Genomic DNA, 26,551 nt, shown 5'->3' with positions numbered 1-26,551 from the left:
CCTACTACCACAAGTGCTCCAACAACTGCAGCCAATACAACCACAAGTGCTCCAACAACTGCAGCCCCGACAACCACAAGTGCTCCAACAACAACTGCAGCCCCTACTACCACAAGTGCTCCAACAACTGCAACCAATACGACCACAAGTGCTCCAACAACAACTACAGCCCCTACAACCACAACTGCCCCAACAACTGCAGCCCCTACTACCACAAGTGCTCCAACAACTGCAGCCCCTACAACCACAACTGCCCCAACAACAACTGCGGAAAATACGACCACAATTGCGCCAACAACAACTACAGCCCCTACTACCACAAATTGTGTGACAACAACCGTAGCCTCTATGACCACAAGTGCTCCAACAACAACTACAGCCCCTATGACCACAAGTGCACCAACAACAACCTCAGCCCTTACTACCACAAATTGTGTGACAACAACCGCAGCCTCTATGACCACAAGTGCACCAACAACAACCACAGCCCCTACAACAACAAATTGTGTGACAACAACCGTAGCCTCTATGACCACAAGTGCTCCAACAACAACTACAGCCCCTTCGACCACAAGTGCACCAACAACAACCTCAGCCCTTACTACCACAAATTGTGTGACAACAACCGCAGCCTCTATGACCACAAGTGCACCAACAACAACCACAGCCCCTACAACAACAAATGCTCCAACAACAACTGCAGCCCCTAGTACCACAAGTGTTCCAACAACCGCAGCCCCTACTACCACAAATGCGCCAACAACCACAGCCCCTACAACAACAAAGGCTCCAACAACAACTGCAGCCCCTACAACTACAAGTGCTCCAACAACAACTACAGCCTCTACCACCACAAGTGCTCCAACAACAACTGCAGTCACTACTACCACAAGTGCTCCAACAACAACTACAGCCTCTACCAGCACAAGTGCTCCAACAACAACTACAGCCCCCACTACCACAAGTGCTCCAACAACAACTACAGCCCCTACAACTACAAGTGCTCCAACAACAACTACAGCCTCTACCACCACAAGTGCTCCAACAACAACTGCAGTCGCTACTACCACAAGTGCTCCAACAACAACTACAGCCTCTACCAGCACAAGTGCTCCAACAACAACTACAGCCCCCACTACCACAAGTGCTCCAACAACAACTATAGCCTCTACCAGCACAAGTGCTCCAGCAACAACTACAGCCTCTACGACCACAAATGCTCCAACAACAACCACAGCCCCCACTACCACAAGTGCTCCAACAACAACCGCAACCCCTACTACTACAAGTGCTCCAACAACTTCAGCCCCTATGACCACAAGTGCTCCAACAACAACCGCAGCCCCCACTACCACAAGTGCTCCAACAACTTCAGCCCCTACGACCACAAGTGCTCCAACAACAACCGCAGCCCCCACTACCACAAGTGCTCCAACAACATCCACACCCCCTAGTACTACAAGTGCTCCAACAACCTCAGCCCCTAGTACCACAAGTGCTCCAACAACAACTACAGCCCCTACAACTACAAGTGCTCCAACAACAACTACAGCCCCCACTACCACAAGTGCTCCAACAACAACTATAGCCTCTACCAGCACAAGTGCTCCAGCAACAACTACAGCCTCTACGACCACAAATGCTCCAACAACAACCACAGCCCCCACTACCACAAGTGCTCCAACAACAACCGCAACCCCTACTACTACAAGTGCTCCAACAACTTCAGCCCCTATGACCACAAGTGCTCCAACAACAACCGCAGCCCCCACTACCACAAGTGCTCCAACAACTTCAGCCCCTACGACCACTAGTGCTCCAACAACAACCGCAGCCCCCACAACCACAAGTGCTCCAACAACATCCACACCCCCTAGTACTACAAGTGCTCCAACAACCTCAGCCCATAGTACCACAAGTGCTCCAACAACAACTACAGCCCCTACAACTACAAGTGCTCCAACAACAACTACAGCCCCCACTACCACAAGTGCTCCAACAACAACTGCAGCCCCAACTACTACAAATGCTCCAACAACAACCACAGCCCCCACTACCACAAGTGCTCCAACAACTACAGCCTCTACCAGCACAAGTGCTCCAGCAGCAACTACAGTCTCTACCAGCACAAGTGCTCCAGCAACAACCACAGCCTCTACGACCACAAGTGGTCCAACAACACCGACAGCCGCTACTATGACAAGTGCTCCAACAACAACTGCAGCCCCTATGACCACAAGTGCTCCAACAACATCCACACCCCCTAGTACTACAAGTGCTCCAACAACCTCAGCCCCTATGACCACAAGTGCTCCAACAACAACTTCAGCCCCTACGACCACAAGTGCTCCAACAACAACTGCAGCCCCTATGACCACAAGTCCTCCAACAACAACTACAGCCACTATCAGCACAAGTGCTCCACCAACAACCGCAACCCCTAGTACCACAAGTGCTCCAACAACATCCACACCCCCTAGTACTACAAGTGCTCCAACAACCTCAGCCCCTATGACCACAAGTGCTCCAACAACAACCGCAGCCCCCACTACCACAAGTGCTCCAACAACAACTGCAGCCCCAACTACTACAAATGCTCCAACAACAACCACAGCCCCCACTACCACAAGTGCTCCAACAACTACAGCCTCTACCAGCACAAGTGCTCCAGCAGCAACTACAGCCTCTACCAGCACAAGTGCTCCAGCAACAACCACAGCCTCTACGACCACAAGTGGTCCAACAACACCGACAGCCGCTACTATGACAAGTGCTCCAACAACCACTGCAGCCCCAACGACTACAAGTGCTCCAACAACAACCGCAGCCCCCACTACCACAAGTGCTCCAGTAACAACTACAGCCTCTACCAGCACAAGTGCTCCAACAACAACCGCAGCCCCCACTACCACAAGTGCTCCAACAACAACTGCAGCCCCAACTACTACAAATGCTCCAACAACAACCACAGCCCCCACTACCACAAGTGCTCCAACAACTACAGCCTCTACCAGCACAAGTGCTCCAGCAGCAACTACAGCCTCTACCAGCACAAGTGCTCCAACAACAACCGCAGCCCCCACTACCACAAGTGTTCCAACAACATCCGCACCCCCTAGTACCACAAGTCTTCCAACAACCACTGCAGCCCCAACGACTACAAGTGCTCCAACAACAACCGCAGCCCCCACTACCACAAGTGCTCCAGTAACAACTACAGCCTCTACCAGCACAAGTGCTCCAACAACAACCGCAACCCCTACTACTACAAGTGCTCCAACAACTTCAGCCTCTATGACCACAAGTGCTCCAACAACATCAGCCCCTACGACCACAAGTGCTCCAACAACAACCGCAGCCCCCACTACCACAAGTGCTCCAACAACACCGACAGCCGCTACTATGACAAGTGCTCCAACAACAACTGCAGCCCCTATGACCACAAGTCCTCCAACAACAACTACAGCCTCTATCAGCACAAGTGCTCCAACAACAACCACAACCCCTAGTACCACAAGTGCTCCAACAACATCCACACCCCCTACAAGTGCTCCAACAACTACAGCCTCTACCACCACAAGTGCTCCAGCAACAACCGCAGCCTCTATGACCACAAGTGGTCCAACAACAACCGCAGCTCCCACTAGCATAACTGTTCCAACAACATCCACACCCCCTAGTACTACAAGTGCTCCAACAACAACTGCAGCCCCAACGACTACAAGTGCTCCAACAACAACCGCAGCCCCCACTACCACAAGTGCTCCAACAACAACTACAGCCTCTATCAGCACAAGTGCTCCAGCAACAACTACAGCCTCTACCAGCACAAGTGCTCCAGCAACAACCGCAGCCTCTATGACCACAAGTGGTCCAACAACAACCGCAGCTCCCACTAGCATAACTGTTCCAACAACATCCACACCCCCTAGTACTACAAGTGCTCCAACAACTTCAGCCCCTATGACTACAAGTGGTCCAACAACTTCAGCCCTTACAACCACAAGTGTTCCAACAACATCCGCACCCCCTAGTACCACAAGTGCTACAACAACAACTGCAGCCCCAACGACTACAAGTGCTCCAACAACAACCGCAGCCCCCACTACCACAAGTGCTCCAACAACAACTACAGCCTCTATCAGCACAAGTGCTCCAGCAACAACTACAGCCTCTACCAGCACAAGTGCTCCAGCAACAACTACAGCCTCTACCAGCACAAGTGCTCCAACAACACCGACAGCTGCTACTATCACAAGTGCTCCAACAACATCTGCACCCCCTAGTACCACAAGTGCTCCAACAACAACAGCAGCCCCTACTATCACAAGTGTTCTAACAACAACAACTGCAGCTGCAACTACCACAAGCCCTCTTCCAATAGTTGTACCTCCTGTTACCATAAGTGGTCCTGCATCAACTGCAGTCCCTACTATCACAAGTGCTCCAACAGGAACCGCAGCCTCTATGACCACAAGTGGTCCAACAACAACCGCAGCTCCCACTAGCATAACTGTTCCAACAACATCCACACCCCCTAGTACTACAAGTGCTCCAACAACTTCAGCCCCTATGACTACAAGTGGTCCAACAACTTCAGCCCTTACAACCACAAGTGTTCCAACAACATCCGCACCCCCTAGTACCACAAGTGCTCCAACAACAACTGCAGCCCCAACGACTACAAGTGCTCCAACAACAACCGCAGCCCCCACTACCACAAGTGCTCCAACAACAACTACAGCCTCTATCAGCACAAGTGCTCCAGCAACAACTACAGCCTCTACCAGCACAAGTGCTCCAGCAACAACTACAGCCTCTACCAGCACAAATGCTCCAACAACACCGACAGCTGCTACTATCACAAGTGCTCCAACAACATCTGCACCCCCTAGTACCACAAGTGCTCCAACAACAACAGCAGCCCCTACTATCACAAGTGTTCTAACAACAACAACTGCAGCTGCAACTACCACAAGCCCTCTTCCAATAGTTGTACCTCCTGTTACCATAAGTGGTCCTGCATCAACTGCAGTCCCTACTATCACAAGTGCTCCAACAGGAACTGCAGCCCCAACGACCACAAGTGTTCTGGCATCAACTGTAGCCCCTACTACCACAAGGGCTCAAACAACAACCACAGCCTCTACCAGCACAAGTGCTCCAGCAACAACCGCAGCCTCTATGACACCAGGTGGTCCAACAACAACCGCAGCTCCCACTAGCATAACTGTTCCAACAACATCCACACCCCCTAGTACGACAAGTGCTCCAACAACTTCAGCCCCTATGACTACAAGTGGTCCAACAACTTCAGCCCTTACAACCACAAGTGTTCCAACAACATCCGCACCCCCTAGTACCACAAGTGCTCCAACAACAACTGCAGCCCCAACGACTACAAGTGCTCCAACAACAACCGCAGCCCCCACTACCACAAGTGCTCCAACAACAACTACAGCCTCTATCAGCACAAGTGCTCCAGCAACAACTACAGCCTCTACCAGCACAAGTGCTCCAGCAACAACTACAGCCTCTACCAGCACAAATGCTCCAACAACACCGACAGCTGCTACTATCACAAGTGCTCCAACAACATCTGCACCCCCTAGTACCACAAGTGCTCCAACAACAACAGCAGCCCCTACTATCACAAGTGTTCTAACAACAACAACTGCAGCTGCAACTACCACAAGCCCTCTTCCAATAGTTGTACCTCCTGTTACCATAAGTGGTCCTGCATCAACTGCAGTCCCTACTATCACAAGTGCTCCAACAGGAACTGCAGCCCCAACGACCACAAGTGTTCTGGCATCAACTGTAGCCCCTACTACCACAAGGGCTCAAACAACAACCACAGCCTCTACCAGCACAAGTGCTCCAGCAACAACCGCAGCCTCTATGACACCAGGTGGTCCAACAACAACCTCAGCTCCCACTAGCATAACTGTTCCAACAACATCCACACCCCCTAGTACGACAAGTGCTCCAACAACTTCAGCCCCTATGACTACAAGTGGTCCAACAACTTCAGCCCTTACAACCACAAGTGTTCCAACAACATCCGCACCCCCTAGTACCACAAGTGCTCCAACAACAACTGCAGCCCCAACGACTACAAGTGCTCCAACAACAACCGCAGCCCCCACTACCACAAGTGCTCCAACAACAACTACAGCCTCTATCAGCACAAGTGCTCCAGCAACAACTACAGCCTCTACCAGCACAAGTGCTCCAGCAACAACTACAGCCTCTACCAGCACAAGTGCTCCAACAACAACAGGAGCCCCGACAACCACTAGTGTTTCATCAACACCTGCAGCCTCTACTATCACAACTGCTCCGACAACAACTGCAGCCTCTCCTACCATCCGTGTATCAACATCTATAGCCCCTACTGCCACAAGTGTTCCAACAACAACTGCAGTCCCTACTATCATAAGTGCTCCAACAACTGCAGCTGCAACTACCACAAGCCCTCTACCAACTGCTACAGCCCATATTACTACAAGTGCTCTGGCATCAACTATAGCCCCTACTACCACAAGTGTGCCAACAACGACTGTAGCCCCTCCTACCACAAGTGCTGAAACACCTGCAGACTCTACAACTGCAAGTGCTCCAACAACAACCACAGCCCTTGCTCCCACAATTGGTTCAACAATAACTGTAGTCCCAAGTTCCACAAGTGCTCTGGCATCAACTGTAGCCCCTACTACAACAAGTGCCCCAACAACAACCACAGCCCCTGCGACCATAAGTTCTCCAATAACAACCACAACCCCTACTACCACAAGTTCTCCAACAATATCTGCAGCCACTACTACCACAAGTGTGCCAGCAACGACTGTAGCCCCTTCTACCACAAGTGCTGCAACACCTGCAGCCTCTACCACCACAAGTGCTCCAATAACAACCGCAACCCCAACTACCACAACTGCTCCAACAACAACTGCAGCCCTTACTACCACAAGTGCTCTGGCATCAACTGTATCCCCTACTATCACAAATTCCCCAACAACAACTTTAGCCCCGACTATCACAAGTGTTCTAACAACAACAACTACCACAAGCCCTCTTCCAATAGTTGTACCTCCTGTTACCATAAGTGGCCCTGCATCAACTGCAGTCCCTACTATCACAAGTGCTCCAACAGGAACTGCAGCCCCAACGACCACAAGTGCTCTGGCATCAACTGTAGCCCCTACTACCACAAGGGCTCAAACAACAACCACAGCCTCTACAACCTCAAGTGCTCCGACAACAACTGCAGGCTCTCCGACCACCCGTGTATCAACATCTTCAGCCCCTACTGCCACAAGTGTTCTAACAACAACAACTACCACAAGCCCTCTTCCAATAGTTGTACCTCCTGTTACCATAAGTGGCCCTGCATCAACTGCAGTCCCTACTATCACAAGTGCTCCAACAGGAACTGCAGCCCCAACGACCACAAGTGCTCTGGCATCAACTGTAGCCCCTACTACCACAAGGGCTCAAACAACAACCACAGCCTCTACAACCTCAAGTGCTCCGACAACAACTGCAGGCTCTCCGACCACCCGTGTATCAACATCTTCAGCCCCTACTGCCACAAGTGTTCCAATAACTGCAGTCCCTACTGTCACAGGTGCCCCAATAATTGCAGCTGTGACTACCATAAGCCCTATAGCATCAGCTACAGCTCCTACTACCACAAGTGCTCTGGCATCAACGGCAGCCCCTATTACCACAGGCGCACAAACAACAACAGGAGCCCCGACGACCACTGGTGTTTCATCAACACCTGCAGCCTCGACTACCGCAAGTGCTCCAACACCTGCAGCCTCGACTATCACAACTGCTCCGACAACAACCACAGCCCCTGCTCCCACAAGTGTTACAACAACGATTGTAGTCCCTAGTCCCACAAATGCTCTGGCATCAACCATAGCCCCTACTACCACAAATGCTCCAACAACAACTTTAGCCCCTACTATCACAAGTGTTGTAACAACAACTACTGCAGCTGCAACTACCACAAGCCCTCTTCCAATAGTTGTACCTCCTGTTACCATAAGTGGTCTGGCATCAACTGCAGTCCCTACTATCACAAGTGCTCAAACAAGGTATGTTTCATCTTTGAGTTGTCATCCTCCCGGTGAAATAATGTCCAGCCGGTTGTTTAACGGACTACTAATCCTACTGCTGTCCCCATGTGTTTCTGCAGAGTGGGTCCTGTTTTTATCTTTCCCCGACTTGTGTTCCACACCAACAACACTGCCCCCACTGAGAGTGAGGTTCTCTCTCGGGGCAATCCCTTCTTGAATGGAGATGAAATCCGGCTGAATAATACCGTGCGGGTGCAGAATCTCACATATGAGCGTACGTCACACGTCTACACGCCGGATCTCTGACAATGTCCCCTGTCATCTTTCAGCCATTTTGATTTCCCTACTTTCATAGGACCTTTTTCCATTATGTGTAAAAATAATACTATCCAGTAACCCTGATGTTTTGTCATTGTATAAAATGTAACTCAGTTAAAAAAGTCTCTAAAGATTTTGAGAATGGTGCATTCAGAAGCAGCATTCCATTCTATGGTGCATGAATGTAAAATATGCACATCAGTGACACAAACATAAGTGATCTGAGCAGTTACAAAAAAGAAAAAAACACATTTTTTTGTTTTTCTAATCTCCCTGCTACCATTTATTTTTCAGGATTAAGCGATAATTCATTTGCTTTGCAACTGGCCTATAAGATGAACGACGTGAGCTTTCCACAGAATGTTTCCCTCAGGAGTGAGACGCAACAGCGAATTCAGGGCTCAGTCAACACTCTGGTGAGCCTTCCCCGTCAGCATGTAGCGCAATAAAATAGTAACAAAAAGTCTATAATTGTAGACCAGGTCATTCCTTATAGAAACCCTGACAGTACTGAAACTAGTGTCTGGCCGTAACAGTATCAGAATACTTCTTGCAGCCTTCCTACTTGAAGTATATCAGTTGGTATCTTCCTGTAGATGGATGGGTAACTCCCAGAATGTGTGGGCTGAAGTCTCTGCTATCATTTTTAACTTTGCTCTTTTATGGTTATCGGATATGATTTGGCTTAGAGGAGTCCTCGTCACATCCTGTACATTATGTGTATAAATTACTGTAAAAATGATGTTAGATTCTGTAGCTTAAAGGTTAAACTGCACATACCATGTATGCTGTAGACACCTGTTTAGCACAATATTATCTTTAGCTTTACATGCCAGGTTTCTGCATCATGCAGAAAAAACAGTGCAATTAATTTCACTGTTACTGGTCAGTTTACCAATACGTCAAACCTCATAAAGCAGTGAGGATGATCGTTTCATTTCTTGATAATCTTTGTTCACTTGTTTATTTCTGCTTCTACCTCCAGCTGAACGGATTGCTGAACCAACCTAATGAATCTCCTTTCACCTTCCCGCAAGCAAACTATACGTAAGTCACAATCCTGACATTTTGGAAATTACTTTGTAAAAATATGAATTTGACATATCTTCATGGAGATGATTTGCAAATGTATCCATGTGGTAGCATCTACAAAACCTGCATTTGATAAGCACGCGGCAAACTTTTCTTTACTTCTTCCTTTACACATCTTTCTGCAGCCATCAGCCCAATGAAATTGAGGCCAGTGTGGAGTACGTCTATCAGGAAGCTGACATCAGCAAGCCAAGCGACTTTCTGTCTGCGATACTGGGAATTAATGGTAAGTTTCTCATGCCTCCCATCAATTCATGTGAAAAAACAAGCTATTCTCACATCATTAAAACATGATTACCTGTATTTTAACAAATGAACACCATGACCATGTCATTGTATCACCACTGACCGCACACAGATATACAGCTGCCCATATGGCTATTTACTTCCTGTTCAGATTGTATGTTGTTAGAAGGCTTGTCAATTGTCTGTAGCTCATGTTATGGTTGAAAGGACAGCTTTGTGTTTACTAGAAATTCACCTGCTGGAGCTAAAACATAATTGAAAATCAGTCTTTTTGCTTGACGAAATCCGTGCTTGATTCATTTCTATTAATTATTTTGCTTCTGTACTTTCAGGTCCGACCACCACGACAGCTCCCCCTGTCGCAATGGCCCTCCCTGTCACAACAGTCCCAAGTACAACGTATGTTCCTGTATTCATCTTAAGATTTTAGAGCCGTCATCCTGCCAGTGAAATAATGTCCAACCGGTTGTTTAACGGACTACTAATCCTACTGCTATCCCCATGTGTTTCTGCAGAGTGGGACCTGTTTTTATCTTTCCCCGACTCGTGTTCCACACCACCAACACTGTCCCCACTGAGAGTGAGGTTCTCTCTCGGGGCAATCCCTTCTTGAATGGAGATGAAATCCGGCTGAATAATACCGTGCGGGTGCAGAATCTCACATATGAGCGTACGTCACATGTCTACACGCCGGATCTCTGACAATGTCCCCTGTCATCTTTCAGCCATTTTGATTTCCCTACTTTCATAGGACCTTTTTCCATTATGTGTAAAAATAATACTATCCAGTAACCCTGATGTTTTGTCATTGTATAAAATGTAACTCAGTTAAAAAAGTCTCTAAAGACTTTGAGAATGGTGCATTCAGAAGCAGCATTCCATTCTATGGTGCATGGATGTAAAATATGCACATCAGTGACACAAACATAAGTGATCTGAGCAGTTACAAAAAAGAACAAAACACATTTTTTTGTTTTTCTAATCTCCCTGCTACCATTTATTTTTCAGGATTAAGCGATAATTCATTTGCTTTGCAACTGGCCTATAAGATGAACGACGTGAGCTTTCCACAGAATGTTTCCCTCAGGAGTGAGACGCAACAGCGAATTCAGGGCTCAGTCAACACTCTGGTGAGCCTTCCCCGTCAGCATGTAGCGCAGTAAAGTTGTAGCAAAAAGTATTTAATTGTAGACCAGGTCATTCCTTATAGAAACCCTGACAGTACCGAAACTAGTGTCTGGCCGTAACAGTATCAGAATACTTCTTGCAGCCTTCCTACTTGAAGTATATCAGTTGGTATCTTCCTGTAGATGGATGGGTAACTCCCAGCATGTGTGGGCTGAAGTCTCTGCTATCATTTTTAACTTTGCTCTTTTATGGTTATCGGATATGATTTGGCTTAGAGGAGTCCTCGTCACATCCTGTACATTATGTGTATAAGTTACTGTAAAAATGATGTTAGATTCTGTAGCTTAAGGGTTAAACTGCACATACCATGTATGCTGTAGACACCTGTTTAGCACAATATTATCTTTAGCTGTACATGCCAGGTTTCTGCATCATGCAGAAAAAACAGTGCAATTAATTTCACTGTTACTGGTCAGTTTACCAATACGTCAAACCTCATAAAGCAGTGAGGATGATCGTTTCATTTCTTGATAATCTTTGTTCACTTGTTTATTTCTGCTTCTACCTCCAGCTGAACGGATTGCTGAACCAACCTAATGAATCTCCTTTCACCTTCCCGCAAGCAAACTATACGTAAGTCACAATCCTGACATTTTGGAAATTACTTTGTAAAAATATGAATGTGACATATCTTCATGGAGATGATTTGAAAATGTATCCATGTGGTAGCATCTACAAAACCTGCATTTGATAAGCACGCGGCAAACTTTTCTTTACTTCTTCCTTTACACATCTTTCTGCAGCCATCAGCCCAATGAAATTGAGGCCAGTGTGGAGTACGTCTATCAGGAAGCTGACATCAGCAAGCCAAGCGACTTTCTGTCTGCGATACTGGGAATTAATGGTAAGTTTCTCATGCCTCCCATCAATTCATGTGAAAAAACAAGCTATTCTCACATCATTAAAACATGATTACCTGTATTTTAACAAATGAACACCATGACCTTGTCATTGTATCACCACTGACCGCACACAGATCTACAGCTGCCCATATGGCTATTTACTTCCTGTTCAGATTGTATGTTGTTAGAAGGCTTGTCAATTGTCTGTAGCTCATGTTATGGTTGAAAGGACAGCTTTGTCTTTACTAGAAATTCACCTGCTGGAGCTAAAACATAATTGAAAATCAGTCTTTTTGCTTGATGAAATCCGTGCTTGATTCATTTCTATTAATTATTTTGCTTCTGTACTTTCAGGTCCGACCACCACGACAGCTCCCCCTGTCACAATCGTCCCCCCTGTTACAACAGTCCCAATTACAACGTATGTTCCTGTATTCATCTTAAGATTTTAGAGCCGTCATCCTGCCAGTGAAATAATGTCCAACCGTTTGTTTAACGGACTACTAATCCTACTGCTATCCCCATGTGTTTCTGCAGAGTGGGTCCTGTTTTTATCTTTCCCCGACTCGTGTTCCACACCACCAACACTGTCCCCACTGAGAGTGAGGTTCTCTCTCGGGGCAATCCCTTCTTGAATGGAGATGAAATCCGGCTGAATAATACCGTGCGGGTGCAGAATCTCACATATGAGCGTACGTCACACGTCTACACGCCGGATCTCTGACAATGTCCCCTGTCATCTTTCAGCCATTTTGATTTCCCTACTTTCATAGGACCTTTTTCCATTCTGTGTAAAAATAATACTATCCAGTAACCCTGACGTTTTGTCATTGTATAAAATGTAACTCAGTTAAAAAAGTCTCTAAAGACTTTGAGAATGGTGCATTCAGAAGCAGCATTCCATTCTATGGTGCATGAATGTAAAATATGCACATCAGTGACACAAACATAAGTGATCTGAGCAGTTACAAAAAAGAACAAAACACATTTTTTTTGTTTTTCTAATCTCCCTGCTACCATTTATTTTTCAGGATTAAGCGATAATTCATTTGCTTTGCAACTGGCCTATAAGATGAACGACGTGAGCTTTCCACAGAATGTTTCCCTCAGGAGTGAGACGCAACAGCGAATTCAGGGCTCAGTCAACACTCTGGTGAGCCTTCCCCGTCAGCATGTAGCGCAATAAAATAGTAACAAAAAGTCTTTAATTGTAGACCAGGTCATTCCTTATAGAAACCCTGACAGTACTGAAACTAGTGTCTGGCCGTAACAGTATCAGAATACTTCTTGCAGCGTTCCTACTTGAAGTATATCAGTTGGTATCTTCCTGTAGATGGATGGGTAACTCCTAGCATGTGTGGGCTGAAGTCTCTGCTATCATTTTTAACTTTGCTCTTTTATGGTTATCGGATATGATTTGGCTTAGAGGAGTCCTCGTCACATCCTGTACATTATGTGTATAAATTACTGTAAAAATGATGTTAGATTCTGTAGCTTAAGGGTTAAACTGCACATACCATGTATGCTGTAGACACCTGTTTAGCACAATATTATCTTTAGCTTTACATGCCAGGTTTCTGCATCATGCAGAAAAAACAGTGCAATTAATTTCACTGTTACTGGTCAGTTTACCAATACGTCAAACCTCATAAAGCAGTGAGGATGATCGTTTCATTTCTTGATAATCTTTGTTCACTTGTTTATTTCTGCTTCTACCTCCAGCTGAACGGATTGCTGAACCAACCTAATGAATCTCCTTTCACCTTCCCGCAAGCAAACTATACGTAAGTCACAATCCTGACATTTTGGAAATTACTTTGTAAAAATATGAATTTGACATATCTTCATGGAGATGATTTGAAAATGTATCCATGTGGTAGCATCTACAAAACCTGCATTTGATAAGCACGCGGCAAACTTTTCTTTACTTCTTCCTTTACACATCTTTCTGCAGCCATCAGCCCAATGAAATTGAGGCCAGTGTGGAGTACGTCTATCAGGAAGCTGACATCAGCAAGCCAAGCGACTTTCTGTCTGCGATTCTGGGAATTAATGGTAAGTTTCTCATGCCTCCCATCAATTCATGTGAAAAAACAAGCTATTCTCACATCATTAAAACATGATTACCTGTATTTTAACAAATGAACACCATGACCTTGTCATTGTATCACCACTGACCGCACACAGATATACAGCTGCCCATATGGCTATTTACTTCCTGTTCAGATTGTATGTTGTTAGAAGGCTTGTCAATTGTCTGTAGCTCATGTTATGGTTGAAAGGACAGCTTTGTGTTTACTAGAAATTCACCTGCTGGAGCTAAAACATAATTGAAAATCAGTCTTTTTGCTTGATGAAATCCGTGCTTGATTCATTTCTATTAATTATTTTGCTTCTGTACTTTCAGGTCCGACCACCACGACAGCTCCCCCTGTCACAATCGTCCCCCCTGTCACAACAGTCCCAATTACAACGTATGTTCCTGTATTCATCTTAAGATTTTAGAGCCGTCATCCTGCCAGTGAAATAATGTCCAACCGTTTGTTTAACGGACTACTAATCCTACTGCTATCCCCATGTGTTTCTGCAGAGTGGGTCCTGTTTTTATCTTTCCCCGACTCGTGTTCCACACCACCAACACTGTCCCCACTGAGAGTGAGGTTCTCTCTCGGGGCAATCCCTTCTTGAATGGAGATGAAATCCGGCTGAATAATACCGTGCGGGTGCAGAATCTCACATATGAGCGTACGTCACACGTCTACACGCCGGATCTCTGACAATGTCCCCTGTCATCTTTCAGCCATTTTGATTTCCCTACTTTCATAGGACCTTTTTCCATTCTGTGTAAAAATAATACTATCCAGTAACCCTGATGTTTTGTCATTGTATAAAATGTAACTCAGTTAAAAAAGTCTCTAATGACTTTGAGAATGGTGCATTCAGAAGCAGCATTCCATTCTATGGTGCATGAATGTAAAATATGCACATCAGTGACACAATTATAAGTGATCTGAGCAGTTACAAAAAAGAACAAAACACATTTTTTTGTTTTTCTAATCTCCCTGCTACCATTTATTTTTCAGGATTAAGCGATAATTCATTTGCTTTGCAACTAGCCTATAAGATGAACGACGTGAGCTTTCCACAGAATGTTTCCCTGAGGAGTGAGACGCAACAGCGAATTCAGGGCTCAGTCAACACTCTGGTGAGCCTTCCCCGTGAGCATGTAGCGCAGTAAAGTTGTAGCAAAAAGTATTTAATTGTAGACCAGGTCATTCCTTATAGAAACCCTGACAGTACCGAAACTAGTGTCTGGCCGTAACAGTATCAGAATACTTCTTGCAGCCTTCCTACTTGAAGTATATCAGTTGGTATCTTCCTGTAGATGGATGGGTAACTCCCAGCATGTGTGGGCTGAAGTCTCTGCTATCATTTTTAACTTTGCTCTTTTATGGTTATCGGATATGATTTGGCTTAGAGGAGTCCTCGTCACATCCTGTACATTATGTGTATAAGTTACTGTAAAAATGATGTTAGATTCTGTAGCTTAAGGGTTAAACTGCACATACCATGTATGCTGTAGACACCTGTTTAGCACAATATTATCTTTAGCTTTACATGCCAGGTTTCTGCATCATGCAGAAAAAACAGTGCAATTAATTTCACTGTTACTGGTCAGTTTACCAATACGTCAAACCTCATAAAGCAGTGAGGATGATCGTTTCATTTCTTGATAATCTTTGTTCACTTGTTTATTTCTGCTTCTACCTCCAGCTGAACGGATTGCTGAACCAACCTAATGAATCTCCTTTCACCTTCCCGCAAGCAAACTATACGTAAGTCACAATCCTGACATTTTGGAAATTACTTTGTAAAAATATGAATTTGACATATCTTCATGGAGATGATTTGAAAATGTATCCATGTGGTAGCATCTACAAAACCTGCATTTGATAAGCACGCGGCAAACTTTTCTTTACTTCTTCCTTTACACATCTTTCTGCAGCCATCAGCCCAATGAAATTGAGGCCAGTGTGGAGTACGTCTATCAGGAAGCTGACATCAGCAAGCCAAGCGACTTTCTGTCTGCGATACTGGGAATTAATGGTAAGTTTCTCATGCCTCCCATCAATTCATGTGAAAAAACAAGCTATTCTCACATCATTGAAACATGATTACCTGTATTTTAACAAATGAACACCATGACCTTGTCATTGTATCACCACTGACCGCACACAGATGTACAGCTGCCCATATGGCTATTTACTTCCTGTTCAGATTGTATGTTGTTAGAAGGCTTGTCAATTGTCTGTAGCTCATGTTATGGTTGAAAGGACAGCTTTGTGTTTACTAGAAATTCACCTGCTGGAGCTAAAACATAATTGAAAATCAGTCTTTTTGCTTTATGAAATCCGTGCTTGATTCATTTCTATTAATTATTTTGCTTCTGTACTTTCAGGTCCGACCACCACGACAGCTCCCCCTGTCACAATCGTCCCCCCTGTCACAACAGTCCCAATTACAACGTATGTTCCTGTATTCATCTTAAGATTTTAGAGCCGTCATCCTGCCAGTGAAATAATGTCCAACCGGTTGTTTAACGGACTACTAATCCTACTGCTATCCCCATGTGTTTCTCCAGAGTGGGTCCTGTTTTTATCTTTCCCCGACTCGTGTTCCACACCACCAACACTGTCCCCACTGAGAGTGAGGTTCTCTCTCGGGGCAATCCCTTCTTGAATGGAGATGAAATCCAGCTGAATAATACCGTGCGGGTGCAGAATCTCACATATGAGCGTACGTCACACGTCTACACGCCGGATCTCTGACAATGTCCCCTGTCATCTTTCAGCCATTTTGATTTCCCTACTTTCATAGGACCTTTTTCCATTATGTGTAAAAATAATACTATCCAGTAACCCTGATGTTTTGTCATTGTATAAAATGTAACTCAGTTAAAAAAGTCTCTAATGACTTTGAGAATGGTGCATTCAGAAGCAGCATTCCATTCTATGGTGCATGAATGTAAAATATGCACATCAGTGACACAATTATAAGTGATCTGAGCAGTTACAAAAAAGAACAAAACACATTTTTTTGTTTTTCTAATCTCCCTGCTACCATTTATTTTTCAGGATTAAGCGATAATTCATTTGCTTTGCAACTGGCCTATAAGATGAACGACGTGAGCTTTCCACAGAATGTTTCCCTGAGGAGTGAGACGCAACAGCGAATTCAGGGCTCAGTCAACACTCTGGTGAGCCTTCCCCGTGAGCATGTAGCGCAGTAAAGTTGTAGCAAAAAGTATTTAATTGTAGACCAGGTCATTCCTTATAGATACCCTGACAGTACCGAAACTAGTGTCTGGCGGTAACAGTATCAGAATACTTCTTGCAGCCTTCCTACTTGAAGTATATCAGTTGGTATCTTCCTGTAGATGGATGGGTAACTCCCAGCATGTGTGGGCTGAAGTCTCTGCTATCATTTTTAACTTTGCTCTTTTATGGTTATCGGATATGATTTGGCTTAGAGGAGTCCTCGTCACATCCTGTACATTATGTGTATAAGTTACTGTAAAAATGATGTTAGATTCTGTAGCTTAAGGGTTAAACTGCACATACCATGTATGCTGTAGACACCTGTTTAGCACAATATTATCTTTAGCTTTACATGCCAGGTTTCTGCATCATGCAGAAAAAACAGTGCAATTAATTTCACTGTTACTGGTCAGTTTACCAATACGTCAAACCTCATAAAGCAGTGAGGATGATCGTTTCATTTCTTGATAATCTTTGTTCACTTGTTTATTTCTGCTTCTACCTCCAGCTGAACGGATTGCTGAACCAACCTAATGAATCTCCTTTCACCTTCCCGCAAGCAAACTATACGTAAGTCACAATCCTGACATTTTGGAAATTACTTTGTAAAAATATGAATTTGACATATCTTCATGGAGATGATTTGAAAATGTATCCATGTGGTAGCATCTACAAAACCTGCATTTGATAAGCACGCGGCAAACTTTTCTTTACTTCTTCCTTTACACATCTTTCTGCAGCCATCAGCCCAATGAAATTGAGGCCAGTGTGGAGTACGTCTATCAGGAAGCTGACATCAGCAAGCCAAGCGACTTTCTGTCTGCGATACTGGGAATTAATGGTAAGTTTCTCATGCCTCCCATCAATTCATGTGAAAAAACAAGCTATTCTCACATCATTGAAACATGATTACCTGTATTTTAACAAATGAACACCATGACCTTGTCATTGTATCACCACTGACCGCACACAGATGTACAGCTGCCCATATGGCTATTTACTTCCTGTTCAGATTGTATGTTGTTAGAAGGCTTGTCAATTGTCTGTAGCTCATGTTATGGTTGAAAGGACAGCTTTGTGTTTACTAGAAATTCACCTGCTGGAGCTAAAACATAATTGAAAATCAGTCTTTTTGCTTTATGAAATCCGTGCTTGATTCATTTCTATTAATTATTTTGCTTCTGTACTTTCAGGTCCGACCACCACGACAGCTCCCCCTGTCACAATCGTCCCCCCTGTCACAACAGTCCCAATTACAACGTATGTTCCTGTATTCATCTTAAGATTTTAGAGCCGTCATCCTGCCAGTGAAATAATGTCCAACCGGTTGTTTAACGGACTACTAATCCTACTGCTATCCCCATGTGTTTCTGCAGAGTGGGTCCTGTTTTTATCTTTCCCCGACTCGTGTTCCACACCACCAACACTGTCCCCACTGAGAGTGAGGTTCTCTCTCGGGGCAATCCCTTCTTGAATGGAGATGAAATCCGGCTGAATAATACCGTGCGGGTGCAGAATCTCACATATGAGCGTACGTCACACGTCTACACGCCGGATCTCTGACAATGTCCCCTGTCATCTTTCAGCCATTTTGATTTCCCTACTTTCATAGGACCTTTTTCCATTATGTGTAAAAATAATACTATCCAGTAACCCTGATGTTTTGTCATTGTATAAAATGTAACTCAGTTAAAAAAGTCTCTAATGACTTTGAGAATGGTGCATTCAGAAGCAGCATTCCATTCTATGGTGCATGAATGTAAAATATGCACATCAGTGACACAATTATAAGTGATCTGAGCAGTTACAAAAAAGAACAAAACACATTTTTTTGTTTTTCTAATCTCCCTGCTACCATTTATTTTTCAGGATTAAGCGATAATTCATTTGCTTTGCAACTGGCCTATAAGATGAACGACGTGAGCTTTCCACAGAATGTTTCCCTGAGGAGTGAGACGCAACAGCGAATTCAGGGCTCAGTCAACACTCTGGTGAGCCTTCCCCGTGAGCATGTAGCGCAGTAAAGTTGTAGCAAAAAGTATTTAATTGTAGACCAGGTCATTCCTTATAGATACCCTGACAGTACCGAAACTAGTGTCTGGCGGTAACAGTATCAGAATACTTCTTGCAGCCTTCCTACTTGAAGTATATTAGTTGGTATCTTCCTGTAGATGGATGGGTAACTCCCAGCATGTGTGGGCTGAAGTCTCTGCTATCATTTTTAACTTTGCTCTTTTATGGTTATCGGATATGATTTGGCTTAGAGGAGTCCTCGTCACATCCTGTACATTATGTGTATAAGTTACTGTAAAAATGATGTTAGATTCTGTAGCTTAAGGGTTAAACTGCACATACCATGTATGCTGTAGACACCTGTTTAGCACAATATTATCTTTAGCTTTACATGCCAGGTTTCTGCATCATGCAGAAAAAACAGTGCAATTAATTTCACTGTTACTGGTCAGTTTACCAATACGTCAAACCTCATAAAGCAGTGAGGATGATCGTTTCATTTCTTGATAATCTTTGTTCACTTGTTTATTTCTGCTTCTACCTCCAGCTGAACGGATTGCTGAACCAACCTAATGAATCTCCTTTCACCTTCCCGCAAGCAAACTATACGTAAGTCACAATCCTGACATTTTGGAAATTACTTTGTAAAAATATGAATTTGACATATCTTCATGGAGATGATTTGAAAATGTATCCATGTGGTAGCATCTACAAAACCTGCATTTGATAAGCACGCGGCAAACTTTTCTTTACTTCTTCCTTTACACATCTTTCTGCAGCCATCAGCCCAATGAAATTGAGGCCAGTGTGGAGTACGTCTATCAGGAAGCTGACATCAGCAAGCCAAGCGACTTTCTGTCTGCGATACTGGGAATTAATGGTAAGTTTCTCATGCCTCCCATCAATTCATGTGAAAAAACAAGCTATTCTCACATCATTAAAACATGATTACCTGTATTTTAACAAATGAACACCATGACCATGTCATTGTATCACCACTGACCGCACACAGATATACAGCTGCCCATATGGCTATTTACTTCCTGTTCAGATTGTATGTTGTTAGAAGGCTTGTCAATTGTCTGTAGCTCATGTTATGGTTGAAAGGACAGCTTTGTGTTTACTAGAAATTCACCTGCTGGAGCTAAAACATAATTGAAAATCAGTCTTTTTGCTTGATGAAATCCGTGCTTGATTCATTTCTATTAATTATTTTGCTTCTGTACTTTCAGGTCCGACCACCACGACAGCTCCCCCTGTCACAATCGTCCCCCCTGTCACAACAGTCCCAATTACAACGTATGTTCCTCTATTCATCTTAAGATTTTAGAGCCGTCATCCTGCCAGTGAAATAATGTCCAACCGGTTGTTTAACGGACTACTAATCCTACTGCTATCCCCATGTGTTTCTGCAGAGTGGGTCCTGTTTTTATCTTTCCCCGACTCGTGTTCCACACCAACAACACTGTCCCCACTGAGAGTGAGGTTCTCTCTCGGGGCAATCCCTTCTTGAATGGAGATGAAATCCGGCTGAATAATACCGTGCGGGTGCAGAGTCTCACATATGAGCGTACGTCACACGTCTACACGCCGGATCTCTGACAATGTCCCCTGTCATCTTTCAGCCATTTTGATTTCCCTACTTTCATAGGACCTTTTTCCATTATGTGTAAAAATAATACTATCCAGTAACCCTGACGTTTTGTCATTGTATAAAATGTAACTCAGTTAAAAAAGTCTCTAAAGACTTTGAGAATGGTGCATTCAGAAGCAGCATTCCATTCTATGGTGCATGAATGTAAAATATGCACATCAGTGACACAAACATAAGTGATCTGAGCAGTTACAAAAAAGAACAAAACACATTTTTTTGTTTTTCTAATCTCCCTGCTACCATTTATTTTTCAGGATTAAGCGATAATTCATTTGCTTTGCAACTGGCCTATAAGATGAACGACGTGAGCTTTCCACAGAATGTTTCCCTCAGGAGTGAGACGCAACAGCGAATTCAGGGCTCAGTCAACACTCTGGTGAGCCTTCCCCGTCAGCATGTAGCGCAATAAAATAGTAACAAAAAGTCTTTAATTGTAGACCAGGTCATTCCTTATAGAAACCCTGACAGTACTGAAACTAGTGTCTGGCCGTAACAGTATCAGAATACTTCTTGCAGCCTTCCTACTTGAAGGATATCAGTTGGTATCTTCCTGTAGATGGATGGGTAACTCCCAGCATGTGTGGGCTGAAGTCTCTGCTATCATTTTTAACTTTGCTCTTTCATGGTTATCGGATATGATTTGGCTTAGAGGAGTCCTCGTCACATCCTGTACATTATGTGTATAAGTTACTGTAAAAATGATGTTAGATTCTGTAGCTTAAGGGTTAAACTGCACATACCATGTATGCTGTAGACACCTGTTTAGCACAATATTATCTTTAGCTTTACATGCCAGGTTTCTGCATCATGCAGAAAAAACAGTGCAATTAATTTCACTGTTACTGGTCAGTTTACCAATACGTCAAACCTCATAAAGCAGTGAGGATGATCGTTTCATTTCTTGATAATCTTTGTTCACTTGTTTATTTCTGCTTCTACCTCCAGATGAACGGATTGCTGAACCAACCTAATGAATCTCCTTTCACCTTCCCGCAAGCAAACTATACGTAAGTCACAATCCTGACATTTTGGAAATTACTTTGTAAAAATATGAATTTGACATATCTTCATGGAGATGATTTGCAAATGTATCCATGTGGTAGCATCTACAAAACCTGCATTTGATAAGCACGCGGCAAACTTTTCTTTACTTCTTCCTTTACACATCTTTCTGCAGCCATCAGCCCAATGAAATTGAGGCCAGTGTGGAGTACGTCTATCAGCAAGCTGACATCAGCAAGCCAAGCGACTTTCTGTCTGCGATACTGGGAATTAATGGTAAGTTTCTCATGCCTCCCATCAATTCATGTGAAAAAACAAGCTATTCTATTCTCACATCATTAAAACATGATTACCTGTATTTTAACAAATGAATACCATGACCATGTCATTGTATCACCACTGACCGCACACAGATATACAGCTGCCCATATGGCTATTTACTTCCTGTTCAGATTGTATGATGTTAGAAGGCTTGTCAATTGTCTGTAGCTCATGTTATGGTTGAATTGACAGCTTTGTGTTTCCTCGAAATTCACCTGCTGGAGCTAAAACATAATTGAAAATCAGTCTTTTTGCTTGATGAAATCCGTGCTTGATTCATTTCTATTAATTATTTTGCTTCTGTACTTTCAGGTCCGACCACCACGACAGCTCCCCCTGTCACAATCGTCCCCCCTGTCACAACAGTCCCAATTACAACGTATGTTCCTGTATTCATCTTAAGATTTTAGAGCCGTCATCCTGCCAGTGAAATAATGTCCAACCGGTTGTTTAACGGACTACTAATCCTACTGCTATCCCCATGTGTTTCTGCAGAGTGGGTCCTGTTTTTATCTTTCCTCGACTCGTGTTCCACACCACCAACACTGTCCCCACTGAGAGTGAGGTTCTCTCTCGGGGCAATCCCTTCTTGAATGGAGATGAAATCCGGCTGAATAATACCGTGCGGGTGCAGAATCTCACATATGAGCGTACGTCACACGTCTACACGCCGGATCTCTGACAATGTCCCCTGTCATCTTTCAGCCATTTTGATTTCCCTACTTTCATAGGACCTTTTTCCATTATGTGTAAAAATAATACTATCCAGTAACCCTGACGTTTTGTCATTGTATAAAATGTAACTCAGTTAAAAAAGTCTCTAAAGACTTTGAGAATGGTGCATTCAGAAGCAGCATTCCATTCTATGGTGCATGAATGTAAAATATGCACATCAGTGACACAAACATAAGTGATCTGAGCAGTTACAAAAAAGAACAAAACACATTTTTTTGTTATTCTAATCTCCCTGCTACCATTTATTTTTCAGGATTAAGCGATAATTCATTTGCTTTGCAACTGGCCTATAAGATGAACGACGTGAGCTTTCCACAGAATGTTTCCCTGAGGAGTGAGACGCAACAGCGAATTCAGGGCTCAGTCAACACTCTGGTGAGCCTTCCCCGTCAGCATGTAGCGCAGTAAAGTAGTAACAAAAAGTATTTAATTGTAGACCAGGTCATTCCTTATAGAAACCCTGTCAGTACCGAAACTAGTGTCTGGCGGTAACAGTATCAGAATACTTCTTGCAGCCTTCCTACTTGAAGGATATCAGTTGGTATCTTCCTGTAGATGGATAGGTAACTCCCAGCATCTGTGGGCTGAAGTCTCTGCTATCATTTTTTACTTTGCTCTTTTATGGTTATCGGATATGATTTGGCTTAGAGGAGTCCTCGTCACATCCTGTAAATTATGTGTATAAGTTACTGTAAAAATGATGTTAGATTCTGTAGCTTAAGGGTTAAACTGCACATACCATGTATGCTGTAGACACCTGTTTAGCACAATATTATCTTTAGCTTTACATGCCAGGTTTCTGCATCATGCAGAAAAAACAGTGCAATTAATTTCACTGTTACTGGTCAGTTTACCAGTACGTCAAACCTCATAAAGCAGTGAGGATGATCGTTTCATTTCTTGATAATCTTTGTTCACTTGTTTATTTCTGCTTCTACCTCCAGATGAATGGATTGCTGAACCAACCTAATGAATCTCCTTTCACCTTCCCGCAAGCAAACTATACGTAAGTCACAATCCTGACATTTTGGAAATTACTTTGTAAAAATATGAATTTGACATATCTTCATGGAGATGATTTGCAAATGTATCCATGTGGTAGCATCTACAAAACCTGCATTTGATAAGCACGCGGCAAACTTTTCTTTACTTCTTCCTTTACACATCTTTCTGCAGCCATCAGCCCAATGAAATTGAGGCCAGTGTGGAGTACGTCTATCAGGAAGCTGACATCAGCAAGCCAAGCGACTTTCTGTCTGCGATACTGGGAATTAATGGTAAGTTTCTCATGCCTCCCATCAATTCATGTGAAAAAACAAGCTATTCTCACATCATTAAAACATGATTACCTGTATTTTAACAAATGAACACCCTGACCTTGTCATTGTATCACCACTGACCGCACACAGATATACAGCTGCCCATATGGCTATTTACTTCCTGTTCAGATTGTATGTTGTTAGAAGGCTTGTCAATTGTCTGTAGCTCATGTTAAGGTTGAAAGGACAGCTTTGTGTTTCCTCGAAATTCACCTGCTGGAGCTGAAACATAATTGAAAATCAGTCTTTTGGCTTGATGAAATCTGTGCTTGATTCATTTATATTAATTATTTTGCTTCTGTACTTTCAGGTCCGACCACCACGACAGCTCCCCCTGTCACAATCGTCCCCCCTGTCACAACAGTCCCAATTACAACGTATGTTCCTGTATTCATCTTAAGATTTTAGAGCCGTCATCCTGCCAGTGAAATAATGTCCAACCGGTTGTTTAACGGACTACTAATCCTACTGCTATCCCCATGTGTTTCTGCAGAGTGGGTCCTGTTTTTATCTTTCCCCGACTCGTGTTCCACACCACCAACACTGTCCCCACTGAGAGTGAGGTTCTCTCTCGGGGCAATCCCTTCTTGAATGGAGATGAAATCCGGCTGAATAATACCGTGCGGGTGCAGAATCTCACATATGAGCGTACGTCACACGTCTACACGCCGGATCTCTGACAATGTCCCCTGTCATCTTTCAGCCATTTTGATTTCCCTACTTTCATAGGACCTTTTTCCATTATGTGTAAAAATAATACTATCCAGTAACCCTGACGTTTTGTCATTGTATAAAATGTAACTCAGTTAAAAAAGTCTCTAAAGACTTTGAGAATGGTGCATTCAGAAGCAGCATTCCATTCTATGGTGCATGAATGTAAAATATGCACATCAGTGACACAAACATAAGTGATCTGAGCAGTTACAAAAAAGAACAAAACACATTTTTTTGTTTTTCTAATCTCCCTGCTACCATTTATTTTTCAGGATTAAGCGATAATTCATTTGCTTTGCAACTGGCCTATAAGATGAACGACGTGAGCTTTCCACAGAATGTTTCCCTCAGGAGTGAGACGCAACAGCGAATTCAGGGCTCAGTCAACACTCTGGTGAGCCTTCCCCGTCAGCATGTAGCGCAATAAAATAGTAACAAAAAGTCTATAATTGTAGACCAGGTCATTCCTTATAGAAACCCTGACAGTACTGAAACTAGTGTCTGGCCGTAACAGTATCAGAATACTTCTTCCAGCCTTCCTACTTGAAGTATATCAGTTGGTATCTTCCTGTAGATGGATGGGTAACTCCCAGCATGTGTGGGCTGAAGTCTCTGCTATCATTTTTAACTTTTCTCTTTTATGGTTATCGGATATGATTTGGCTTAGAGGAGTCCTCGTCACATCCTGTACATTATGTGTATAAGTTACTGTAAAAATGATGTTAGATTCTGTAGCTTAAGGGTTAAACTGCACATACCATGTATGCTGTAGACACCTGTTTAGCACAATATTATCTTTAGCTTTACATGCCAGATTTCTGCATCATGCAGAAAAAACAGTGCAATTAATTTCACTGTTACTGGTCAGTTTACCAGTACGTCAAACCTCATAAAGCAGTGAGGATGATCGTTTCATTTCTTGATAATCTTTGTTCACTTGTTTATTTCTGCTTCTACCTCCAGATGAACGGATTGCTGAACCAACCTAATGAATCTCCTTTCACCTTCCCGCAAGCAAACTATACGTAAGTCACAATCCTGACATTTTGGAAATTACTTTGTAAAAATATGAATTTGACATATCTTCATGGAGATGATTTGCAAATGTATCCATGTGGTAGCATCTACAAAACCTGCATTTGATAAGCACGCGGCAAACTTTTCTTTACTTCTTCCTTTACACATCTTTCTGCAGCCATCAGCCCAATGAAATTGAGGCCAGTGTGGAGTACGTCTATCAGGAAGCTGACATCAGCAAGCCAAGCGACTTTCTGTCTGCGATCCTGGGAATTAATGGTAAGTTTCTCATGCCTCCCATCAATTCATGTGAAAAAACAAGCTATTCTATTCTCACATCATTAAAACATGATTACCTGTATTTTAACAAATGAATACCATGACCTTGTCATTGTATCACCACTGACCGCACACAGATATACAGCTGCCCATATGGCAATTTACTTCCTGATCAGATTGTATGTTGTTAGAAGGCTTGTCAATTGTCTGTAGCTCAGGTTAAGGTTGAAAGCACAGCTTCGTGTTTACTAGAAATTCACCTGCTAGAGCTAAAACATAATTGAAAATCAGTCTTTTGGCTTGATGAAATCCGTGCTTGATTCATTTCTATTAATTATTTTGCTTCTGTACTTTCAGGTCCGACCACCACGACAGCTCCCCCAGTCGTAATCGTCCCCCCTGT

At 43.6% G+C, this 26,551-nt stretch overlaps 1 protein-coding gene across 1 annotated transcript; it reads left to right on the top strand.

The window, feature by feature from the left end:
- Positions 1-384: 384 nt before the first annotated feature.
- LOC133130546 (mucin-17-like) lies at positions 385-26,258 on the top strand. Its single transcript, XM_061245200.1, has 52 exons — positions 385-396; positions 468-709; positions 1,166-1,321; positions 1,589-1,744; positions 2,012-2,203; positions 2,294-2,443; positions 2,579-2,850; positions 2,903-8,108; positions 8,210-8,364; positions 8,703-8,824; positions 9,394-9,455; positions 9,626-9,726; positions 10,079-10,145; positions 10,262-10,416; positions 10,755-10,876; positions 11,446-11,507; positions 11,678-11,778; positions 12,131-12,197; positions 12,314-12,468; positions 12,808-12,929; positions 13,499-13,560; positions 13,731-13,831; positions 14,184-14,250; positions 14,367-14,521; positions 14,860-14,981; positions 15,551-15,612; positions 15,783-15,883; positions 16,236-16,302; positions 16,419-16,573; positions 16,912-17,033; positions 17,603-17,664; positions 17,835-17,935; positions 18,288-18,354; positions 18,471-18,625; positions 18,964-19,085; positions 19,655-19,716; positions 19,887-19,987; positions 20,340-20,406; positions 20,523-20,677; positions 21,016-21,137; positions 21,707-21,768; positions 21,939-22,039; positions 22,397-22,463; positions 22,580-22,734; positions 23,073-23,194; positions 23,764-23,825; positions 23,996-24,096; positions 24,449-24,515; positions 24,632-24,786; positions 25,125-25,246; positions 25,816-25,877; positions 26,048-26,258. The coding sequence occupies exons 1-52, from the start codon at positions 385-387 to the stop codon at positions 26,241-26,243; spliced, it is 10,977 nt and encodes a 3,658-aa protein (XP_061101184.1). The 3' UTR covers positions 26,244-26,258.
- The last annotated feature ends 293 nt before the right edge of the window (positions 26,259-26,551 follow it).

Source organism: Conger conger, chromosome 6 (assembly GCF_963514075.1).
Source record: "Conger conger chromosome 6, fConCon1.1, whole genome shotgun sequence".
NCBI classification, from domain to species: domain Eukaryota; kingdom Metazoa; phylum Chordata; class Actinopteri; order Anguilliformes; family Congridae; genus Conger; species Conger conger.
This window is presented reverse-complemented; position numbering and strand designations above follow the sequence as displayed.

What these genes read in the sequence shown, in the direction of transcription:
- LOC133130546 (XM_061245200.1), top strand. An exon ending in ACAACAGTCCCAATTACAAC is followed by an intron (nt 18,355 to 18,470) that starts GTATGTTCCTGT and finishes GTGTTTCTGCAG; the next exon opens with AGTGGGTCCTGTTTTTATCT. An exon ending in GCAGAATCTCACATATGAGC is followed by an intron (nt 18,626 to 18,963) that starts GTACGTCACACG and finishes TTTATTTTTCAG; the next exon opens with GATTAAGCGATAATTCATTT.